General features: G+C 42.4%; 1 protein-coding gene across 2 annotated transcripts; it reads right to left on the reverse strand.

The window, feature by feature from the left end:
* Positions 1 to 250: 250 nt before the first annotated feature.
* Positions 251 to 8,352, reverse strand: LOC129475125 (cancer/testis antigen family 45 member A1). 2 transcript variants are annotated; one of them, XM_055267052.2, is made up of 5 exons: positions 8,275 to 8,352; positions 4,407 to 4,581; positions 2,223 to 2,471; positions 1,751 to 1,844; positions 251 to 508 (listed from the first exon to the last, which is right to left on the reverse strand). In XM_055267052.2, exons 2-5 carry the CDS (start codon positions 4,573 to 4,575, stop codon positions 451 to 453), a joined length of 570 nt encoding a protein of 189 aa, XP_055123027.1. In that variant the 5' UTR covers positions 4,576 to 4,581; positions 8,275 to 8,352; the 3' UTR covers positions 251 to 450. The 2 variants fall into 2 exon arrangements, with proteins under 2 accessions (XP_055123027.1, XP_063491444.1); XM_063635374.1 differs by lacking the exon at positions 8,275 to 8,352 and adding an exon at positions 8,006 to 8,038.
* Positions 8,353 to 11,310: the final 2,958 nt, after the last annotated feature.

Consider the following 11,310-nt stretch of genomic DNA (forward strand, 5'->3'; position numbering starts at 1 on the left):
CAGGACATCTAATGGTTCAGACTCTTCCGTAATGAAGGTTTGAGTCATCCTGCCAGGCCAAGCATCATGACCAACTGACATGCTATCTTGGGGCAAAGGGAATGCGAAATGGGTAGTGAAAGAAGGTAGTTACAAATACCAGCTACAACAATGTGAGCTGCTGCAGAAACCACGACTGTAATAGTATTTACCTAATGGGTTAATAATATCTACCAGCACAGGTGGGAATACAAAATAACCAAAACACAAGTTATCCTTTCAAATAAAAACATCTTTTACTAACAGAAATTTCTTAGCCTCTGGAAGGCCATTTGATTCGGTAACATATGGCAGGAGACTTCAGCAATATCCTGCTCCGTTGTAGAAAACAGCGATCTGATCCTTTTCTCTCCTCAATCATTAATGAGATTATGCATTTGGTGTGTGATAATCCTCCAGGGACAAGTATTCTCAAATCATACGTTTGAGTTTCTTCTTAAGGTGCTTAACAAAGTCTCCTCTCACACATCTGAAAAGAAAGAGACATGTCATTAACCAAAAGATAGCCAAAGAACCTATGCTGTAGGAAGCACTGTGACGGATAGAAAGATGAAGTAACAGTCAGCATGGAAATAGAAATGTATCTGCATGGTAAGAGGTAGTCTAGCCGGCAATAACAAGTGCTGGCAAGGGTGTGGAGAAAAGGGAGCCTTCATACACTGTTGGTGGGAATGTAAATTACTACAACAACTATGAAGAACAGTTTGGAGGTTCCTCAAAAAACTAAAAATGGAGCTATCACATGATCCAACAATCCCACTGCTGGGTATATACCCAAGAGAAAGGAAGTCAGTGTACCGAAGAGATATCTGCACTCCCATGTGTGTTGCAGCACCATTCACAGTAGCTAAGATTTGGAAGCAACCTAAGTGTCCACTAACAGATGAGTGGATAAAGAAAATATGGTACATATACACCATAGAGTACTGTTTAGCCATAAAAAAAAAAGAATGAGATTCAGTCATTTGCAACAACACGGATAGAACCGAAGGTCCTTACGTTAAGTGAAATAAGCCAGGCACAGAAAGACAAACTTCACGTGTTCTCACTTACTTTTGGGAGTAAAAATGTAAAACAATTGAACTAAGGGAGATAGAGAGTAGAATGGCGGTTACCAGAGGCTGGGAAGGTTAGTGGGGGTGGAGGGTGTGGGAAGTGGGGGTGATTAATAGGTAGAAGTATGGAATAAATAAGAGGTCGCATGTCATAGCCCAACAGGGTGACTATAGTCGGTAATAATTTAATCGCACATTTACAAATAATGAAGAGTATAATTGTATTGTCTGTAACGCAAAGGATAAAACCTTGAGGTGACAGAAACCCAACTTACCTTGATGTGATTATTACACATTGTTGTCTGCATCACAATATCTCATATACTCCAGAAATATATGCATCTGCTATGTCCCTACAGAAATTTTTTAAAAAGAGGTAGTCTAGCAAATACAAAGAGTGTCAACTGAGGGACAATGCGCACCTCAGACTATGGTGAAAATGGAAGTCTCCATAGGATTCGAAGAATGAGTTAGATTCAGATAACATTAGCCTAAGTAACTGTGGAGACAGCCATAACTGTGGGAGACAGCCATAACTATGAGTGAGGACCAGGGTTTGAGAAACGCAAGGCAGAAGCTGTTCCCCCACGCTCACCCCCAGTACTCTATTGAGCCCAAGTGCTTAAAGAAATTGGACAGTTCCTGTTTCTACCCACCTTGCTGCTTCCTTGATGATCGATTCAAAAAATCGTTTCCTGACTTCAGTAGGTCCTTCCACTCCTTCAAGCATTTTGAAGATTTTTTCATATTCTGAAGATGTTTAAAAAAAACTTCAGTATTATCAAATATAAAGAAGAACAGAAGTGAATCTACACCTCAGCAATCATGCTTCAGAGGCTAAAATGTTTTAAATGCTTAAATCAAGATACCTGCACATACAAAACCTAAATAATAGAAAAGACACCTGCACATACATACGAATGTAACTCCTTTAACCATAACCAAGTAAGAAAAGAAAAAGAAAAAATGTACTATGCTTTAGTCAAAGAAAAGAGGAACCACCATAAATTATGTGCAATCTCAACTCTGGCAAAGAATGAGCCTCAACAGGTAGCATGGATATCTTCTGAATCATAGAAAGAGAGACTTCCTATAGTTTTATAAAACAGACATTCTTACACTACTTACTTTGTCCAATGCATCGGATTTCCTTCACTACTTGACGTTTTATATCAGCATTAATTTCTTCTTGGCTTTTAGGAAAAGAGACTGTTTCTCTGCCTTCTAGGTCATCTCCAGAGAAACTGCTGGTAATGTTTCCTCCCACAGGTGCCTTGCTACCAGGTTTCTGCATCATCTCATCTTTGCTGAAGCCAGTGAAGTCATCAGTCTGAGAATCCAATTGGCTGGGTGGAATAGCATCTCCTGTCACAAGCTCTGGTGAAACAAATTTTGACTAAAAGCCATCAGTTGGTGTTTGACCACTTTCTTTCCCCTCCACATAGACCTCATGAATGACAGATCTGGAAACCAAACTGAGAAGTTGAGCTGTGAGATATGTGTGTTTCGTCACCCCTCTGGGTACATCTATGTGCTCCTCAGTTTCTAGGGAATTATTTATTTCATAAATGGGAGGACGTACCAGGGAGAAATCCCAGGCCTGACAAACTGAGGCCAGGACACATAATACAATAAAACCACCTCTTATTTTCTGGCCCTATGAATAGATATGGAAACCAAGTAAGACAGTACAACTCTAAAGCAACATTCACAGATCCCTGGTACTCATGGGATAGTTTCAGCTTGTTATGCTTTACAAGATGAAAGCAACAAGACTCACTTGATATCATGATTTCTCACATTCACTTACAAACTGCCATGCTTTACTGAGCTGGAACCCAGACAACTGGGATACAACTCAACCGGTCTCCTGTTCTATCAAACATATTCTGAGAAAATAGAGGCGGCCGTTACTGCTGAAAGTTCTATACGCACTCCATCACCAAAAAGTCCCTTTTAGTGTATGATTTTCCTCATCCTTCCTTTCTGTCTCACAAAAGTGACTTTCTTTTCACTCCAGGTCTGACACCTCTCATTTATCCATCGTCTGTAGCAGGCAGCGTGCCAGTAGCTGGGGATCAGCAGTAAACAGCCCAGAGAGCAACGTTCCCCGCCCTTGTGGAGCTCACATCCTCATGGGGCGGTCAGACAGTACGTGCACAATGAGCAAATGAAACATACAGTGTTGGGCTAGTGGTAAGGAAGCAGTCCATGGGCCTGTGGGCAACAGCAGCAGAGGGAGCCCCAGGAGCTGCTGCTGGTTGGGCAGAGCCTTCTGTGGAGGTATCCTTGGGCAGGGCTTGAAGGAAGAAGCAGAGCTGCCTGCGCAGAGGCAGAGGGGGAGTTCCAGGTTGCGGCGAGGCCAAGGATATGGGCTGGAGTGGGGATGGACCGGGCACTACGGGGTGAAGGACAGAAGCAGAGAGAGTCAGGAGATGATGGGGCCCATGTGAGGAGAGGGTGATGGAGGCCAGGCCACGCAGAACCTCGCAGACCAAAGCTGGTTCACAGTCGGTTCTGAGTGCTTAGGAGTGTTGAGGATGGGTGTTCAGGAGCGACATGGCGTCACGTGATTTACATGCCAACATCATGACCCGGCTGCAGGGTTGGAGGGTATGTGTTTGATGCGGGAAATAATGGGAAACATGGAGGTATCACAGGAGCTCAGTGATTGATCATGGCAGAGTGGAATAGAAGGAGAGAGAGAGATGCTGGGGTTCAGGAATTTTTTACAGTATTTAGAGAAGAGAAGAAAAAGAAAGGTAGAAAAAAACAATGATGGGGTCGGGGACGGTGGCTCGTGCGTGTAATCCCAGCACTTTGGGAGGCTGAGGTGGGTGGATCACCTGAGGTGAGGAGTTCGAGACCAGCCTGGCCGACATGGCGAAACCCCATCTCTACTAAACTTACAAAAATTAGCTGTGTGTGGTGGCTGGTGGTTGTAATCCCACTACTCGGGAGGCTGCGGCGGAAGAATCACTTGAAATCAGGAGACGGAGATTTCAGTGAGCCGAGATCTGGCCACTGCACTCCAGCCTGGCCGAGAAGAGCGAAACTCCGTCTCAAGAAAAAAATGATAGAGATTCACCAATAAGGACAGGAAATTTAAAAAAAAAGATTGTGGGAAATGGAAATCCTGGAAGGTTTTCATGAAGAAGCGAGTGAACAACTGTCAAATGCTGCTGAGAAATTAATGGCAATGTCAACCGAAATTGTTGACCTTGTCAAGGACAGTTTCTCTGGAGGGGATGAGGCAGGAGGCCGACTGCACTGGATACAGCATGAAGAGCAGGTGAGGACAGGCTTACTTACTCTTTCCTTTGGACATGGCAGAGCCTGCGGTAAGACTGTCTCCTGCTCCTTGTTTCCTTGCCAACAGGGCCATCTTCTGCCTTTTCTGATACGAAGGACTGTCACATTCCCTGGGACGTTTAAACACGGCGTCAGGATCTACAGCCACCTTCTCTGTTTTATCGGTCATTGTTTCCTGAAAAACACCAGTGAACATACTCCATTCACGACAAAAATCTAACAATCACAAAATGGCAAACAGTCTGCATATGTGTATACAACCAAGACTTTGAATCATTAATTTCACTTTTAATCATGAGCCAACATTTACCAAGTCTCAACAAACACTCTGTTCTCAGGAAAAGAAACCTAATTTTAATGTGCACTAAGTAAAACAGAAGAAAGATGGTATAACCAAATCAATCAGAATGCTTGTGGAATAAGCAGCTGTCATCAACCAAAAATAGATAAAAATATTATTACCTATTTGAAGATGTATAAGCCAATCTGTATTAACCCTCATTAGAAAAAATAGATGTATAAACCAATCTGTATTAACCCTTATTATACATTATATTTTAAATTATATATTATGCATTATATTATACATCATATACATTTAATATATAAGTATTTATGCTTATATATTCAAATAGATGTATAAACCAATCTGTATTAACCCTTATTAGGAACCCTTATTAGAAGATTGATACAAAACTGATAACAACATCTGACAAGGACTTTAGAAGGAAGAAAAACTACAAGATCAAGCCAAAAATACAAGCCAAGATCACCCCTGAACTTAGACACAAAAATTCCAAACTAAGGGTGAGCAAATAAAATGTACTAGTACTTAAAAAGGACATACATCAGCCATGGTGGAGTATATTGCAGAAAGGCAACACTGATTTAACATTTGAATATCGATAAATGTAGTGCACCACATTAACAACAACAACAACAACAACAACAACAAAATAACAGGGAAACACCACATGATCATTTTCATACGTGGGTCAATGTTTAAAGTCCAAGGCAATTTTCTTATTCTGGTTAGCATACGTACAAAAAAATTGTAAATGCCATACTTTATAGTGACGTATCAGTATTTTCTCCCTGAGTTTGAAAACAAGACAAAGATGTCCACTATCCATTCAACAATTTACTGGAGGTTCTAAAAAGTGCCATAGCATCAGGAAAATATAATAGATTTAAAATTTGGAAAGAAATAAAACTGTCATTATTCACAGATGACATTGTTCTGTGCATAGAAAAATGCAGAACAATAAAATCATTATGATTAATAGGCAAATTTAGTCAACTTACTAGATATAATGAAAACCAATGGCATTTCTGTATAATTAACAGCAACAAATAATTAGAATATGAGATTTCAAATGTCATTAAAAACAGTTCCAAAAACATCAAATATTTAGGAACAAATCTAATCAAGATGTGCTAGAGTGCTTCACAAAAATTATAAAACATCACTCAGAGAAATTCAAGACTGCAGTAAATGGAGAAAAATATTCTTTCCGTGCATTGGAAGACATTTTTTTTTTTTTTTTTTTTTTGATTCGGAGCCTCGCTCTGTCACCCAGCCTGGAGTGGAGTGGCACAGTCTCTGCTCACTGCAACCCCCACCTCCCGGGTTCAAGCAATTCTCCTGCCTCAGCCTCCTGAGTAGCTGCGATTACAGGCGCCTGCCACGATGCTGGATAAAGAAAATGTGGTACATATACACCACAGAATACTATGCAGCCATAAAAAAGAATGAGTTCGTGTCCTTTGAAGGGACATGTGTCAGCAAGCTAACACAGGAACAGAAAACCAAACACCACATGTTCTCACTCATAAGTGGGAGTTGAACAATGAGAACACATGGACGAAGGGAGGAGAACATCACATGGTGGGGCCTGTCAGGGGGTGGGGGGCTAGGGGAGGGATAGCATTAGAGAAATACCTAATGTAGATGACGGGTCGATGGGTGCGGCAAACCACCATGGCATGTGTCTTCCTATGTAACAAACCTGCACGTTCTGCACATGTATCCCAGAACTTAAAGTATAATTTTAAAAAAAGGAATATTATCCTAATGGCATTGGGTGAGGCAAAGATGTTTCTTAAAATAATAAAAAGCACTAGCCATAAGTAATACACTGATTAATAAAATTAAGAGAATCTGTTCATCTAAAACACATTATTGAGATCGTGTAAAAGCAAAAGAGATTTATAGAAGATACTAAAATTGTATATGTATTTTTATATATGTACATATACGCCTGGGTGCCTGTGTGTATAACTCAAATACAGAATATATGGAAGCTACAAATCCATTTTAAAAATACAAACATCTCAGTAAAAGCTGGGGGAAAATACCTGAAAAGGAACTTCATAAAAGGCATAGTTAAATGACCAATAAACACATAAAATGGTGCAAAAAAAAAATGCAATAAATAGCCGGGTGCGGTGGCACTGCAATCCAGTCTGGGTGACAGAGGGAGACCCTGTCTCAAAAGACAAACAAAAATCAATCAATAAAAACAATGTTTTAAAAAGGCACTCGATCTCATTAATCAGCAGAGAAACGCGAGTGTAGACATAAGGAGGGATCACTGCACACCCATCAGAGTGGCTGGAATGAAAGACTAACGGTACGGTGAGTGTTCGAATGTGGCACAGCTGGAACCTTCGAATATTTCTGGACTCCCATTCCCACACAGACACCTGAGGCTGTGGCTGAAAGATCAGATAGAATCCCGGGAAAGAGTTCCTTCAGAATTGAGATCAACCAATCGAGGAAAAGCACCCCAACCTGGGTCGAGACAGAGTTCCCAAGGTCACGTGGCCTCGTTCATGGCTGACACAGAGCTCCCTGAGTCCCACCATAGGCTTAGAGAATCCAAGGAACATTACCCCATTCCCCGGCGGCACCGGGAGAGTGCACCTACGGATAGTAATTTTAAAAACCCAGCACCAAGAGAAAGCATCCAGTAAGCGTCCACAACGGGGATAAGCAGAACCAAAGAAAGGCCAACACATTCTAGCTGAGAGCGAGCGACACCCGAGGACAAATGCGCCTCACGGCCGACATCAGCACCCAAGGAAGAGTCCATCAGAGGTTGAGATAAAGCCCCTGACAGTGACCCCACAGGGCTACAATCATGTGTCCGGGGCACAGCCACCCCCACCACGTTCCATGAGCACAGATAGTGTCCCCAAGGCAGAGTCCCCCCTCAGGACAGCGACTGAGTGGGAAAGAAACACCGCCGCACCTGAGGCCGACACAGGCAACCGAGGCATGGCCCCCACCCCCCGGGCTCAGGTCATTTCAGCAAGAAAAGTCGCCTTTTCCATCACCGAGAGAGAGCCCCCAAGAAAAGCCCCCCGGCCCCACAACATAGCCGAGACGGGGTGCCCAAGGAAAACGCTCCCCCGCGGCTGACACAGGCGCCCATGGCGGTGTCCCCAGAGCTGAGCCACTTCCCCACGGGAGCCCTCCCACACACCGGACAGAGAACACCACAGAAAAGACTCTCTCTGAGGAAAAAGGACACTTTCCAGGGCGAAATTAAAGCATCCGGGGAAAAACTGCCCACTCACAGTCCTGAAGTCCTGACCTTGCTGGAGGAGAGATGGCGGCACCTCACAAAATGGCAGTGAAGTTGTGGCACCTCACAAAATGGCAGTGAATTGTGGCACCTCACAAAATGGCAGTGAAGTTGTGGCACCTCACAAAATGGCAGTGAATTGTGGCACCTCACAAAATGGCAGTGAAGTTGTGGCGCCTCCCCACTGGTGGCACTTTCTAGAAACCTGCCCTCTGGGAGTTGTGGGAAATGTGCCCCCTAGGGCACCTGGGAGTGATGTGCATGGGGAGGCGTCTCACCAGAAGCACCGATCCCGTTCGGCCCAAAGGGGATGGAAGGAAGGCAAGTAGCCAGCCACAGCGTGCCTGCCCCAGCCGAACACTGGGAACCTGTTGGGGGCGCCAGAGTCCTGAGGAGAAGCCTCGTGCCCCACAGAACCAGGAAGCGCAGCCCTCCCCTTCGTTGACTCTGGCGCCCTCTACAGGCGACTTTCAGTAACAACTGCACAGCAACATAAGCAGAGGAACGCAGAACCTTCTCACACAGCGGGATGAAATCGCCTGGGTAACATAGTGAGACCCCGGCTCTACAAAGCAACCAACCAACCAAAACAAGAAAGAAAAAAAAAAAAGAAAAACACAAAAATTAGCTGGGCATGGTGGTGCATGCCTGTGGTCCCAACTACTCAGGAAGTTGAGGTGGGAGGATCGCTTGAACCCGGGAGGCGGAGGTAGCAGTGAGCCAAGATCGCGCCAGTGCACTCCATCCCAGGTGATACAGGAGACTCTATCAAAAAAAAAAAAAAAAGAAAAAGAAAGAAAAAGAAACAACAACAACAACAAACTGAAATTTTCACTTGAGGGGGTTGTTTTTTAAAGTCAACCCTGACCGGGCGCAGCGGCTCACGCCTGTAATCTCAGCACTTTGGGAGGGCGAAGTGTCTGGATCACCTGAGGTCAAGAGTTCAAGACCAGCATGGCCAACATGGTGAATCCCGTCTCTACTAAAAATACAGAAAATTAGTCAGGCGTGGTGGCGCGCACCTGTAGTCCCGCTAAGGAAGGAGACCACTATTACTCCTGCTGCCCTCCTCCCCCTACTTTGCCTAGTTCACAAGACAGGAGGAAAGAGAGAAAGCAAAAAGTTGGAAAAAAAAAAAAAAAAAGTAAAATAAATAGCCAGACAACCTTGGCACCACCACCCGGCCCTAGGAATTAAAAAAAGTAATAATCATAACATCAACCCCTGACCTAAACTATTTGTGTTATCTGTAAATTCCAGACACTGTATGAAAAAAAGCATTGTAAAACTTTTTGTTCTGTTAGCTGCTGCATGTAGCCCCCAGTCACATTTCCCACGCTTGCTCAATTTATCACCACTCTTTCACGCGGATCCCTTAAAGTTGTAAGCCTTTAAAAAGGCTAAGAATTTCTTTTTCGGGGAACTCAGCTCTTACGACGCAAGTTGGCCGACGCTCCCAGCCGAATAAACCACTTCCTTCTTTAATCCGGTGTCTGAGGAGTTTTGTCTGCGGCTCATCCTGCTACATTTCTTGGTTTCCTGACCGGGAAGCGAGGTGATTAAAGGACAGTCGAGGCAGCTCCTTAGGCAGCTTATGCCTGCCCTGTAGAGCATCCCTGCTGGGAACTCTGGCCAGCTTGAGCGATGCGGATCCTGAGAGCGCTCCGGGGTAGGCATTTGCCCCGGTGGAACGCCTTGTCAGAGCAGTGCACAGCAGGCCCCCGCGGAGGATCGACGCAGTGGCTGAACACCGGGAAGGAACTGGCACTTTAAGTCTGGACATCTAAAACTTGGTAAGACTGGTCTTTGGAACTTGCCAACTCCATTTGAGTGGAAGCGTGGCCAGGTCACCCACGGTGCGCCTGTACCAGCACTTTGGTTTTTGTTTTTGACTTGACTTGAGTTGCTTGATACTTCTAGTTTTGATTTTGACTTGACTTGAACTGCTTGATAAAAAGGCATGCCTTTATTGGCGCTTTGGTTTTCTTTCCATGGAATGGAAGACATTATTAAGAGACATTATTGTTATTTCTCTCAGAATGATCGTAGCAATCATATTTAAAATTCCACCGTGTTAACAAAATTTTTTCTAAAAACTGACAAACAGATAATTGTTTTAAGTATATGCAAATGGAAGATTTGGTAAAGCTAAGACAGTCTTTAAGGAAAAGAACTAAGTTGGTAGATATACACTACTAAATATGAGATTTACTATAAAGGTAGAGTAATTAAAACCGTGTGGTATTGGAGCAATGACAGGCAAATACACCAAGGGCAGAGGACACAGAGGCCAGAAACAATCTGGAAATGGAAAATAGCTAGATTTACCACAGAAGAGCTCCTGTAAATCACTGTGGAAAGACTAGTGCTTTTAATAAAATCACTTCATAAATGCAGGGAAAATACAAACTTTGATTCTTACCCCATCCCACTGCAGAAAACGTTATTAAAGATAGATAGTGAATCCAGTAAAAAATATAAGATATTAGCTTTACAGCTTTAGGATAGGCCAAGGTGTTTTTGATTAGGATAAAAAAGCTCTAACCATAAAGAATACATTGTTTAATTAGACATAATTAAATGTAAAACTTCTATTGCTCAAAAGACACTCTTAAGAGAGTGCAAAAGCAAAGCATATATGTAGATTACATATTATATAATGTATAGTATAGGTTATATATAAAAATATACATTAATCATATATAAATATATATTTATATATAATATATATTATATATATAACATTATATACATCTGACAACAACTGAGTGGAATCCAGAGTATATCCAGAACTACAAATCAATTTTAAAAGCAAACATCGCAATAAAATTTGGGGGGAAAAGCTGAATACGCACTTCATAAGAGTCATACTCAAATATACCTTTAATAATCACATAAAATATACCCGGACTCTGACTTTACTCCATTCCATGAAAATTTATTTGAGGTGAATAGGAGATCTAGAAGAAAACTTAGAATATTATCGTCATGGCATTGGGGGAGGCAAAGGTTTTCACTTAAAATAATAAAAAGCTCTAGCCATAAACAATAGACTGATTAATAAGATTAAGAGAATCTGTTCATCTAAAACACATTATTGAGATAGTGTAAAAGCAAAACAGATTTGTAGAAGACATTAAAATTGTGTATGTATTTTAATATATGTACATATATGCCTGTGTGCATGTGTGTATAACTGAAACCCAGAATATACGTAAACTACAAATCCATTTTTAAAATACAAACATCTCAACAAAATTTGGCAGAAAAGACCTCAAAAGGAACTTCCTTAAAGACATGGTTAAATGACCAAT

Source organism: Symphalangus syndactylus, chromosome X (genome assembly GCF_028878055.3).
Source record: "Symphalangus syndactylus isolate Jambi chromosome X, NHGRI_mSymSyn1-v2.1_pri, whole genome shotgun sequence".
Classification (NCBI taxonomy): domain Eukaryota; kingdom Metazoa; phylum Chordata; class Mammalia; order Primates; family Hylobatidae; genus Symphalangus; species Symphalangus syndactylus.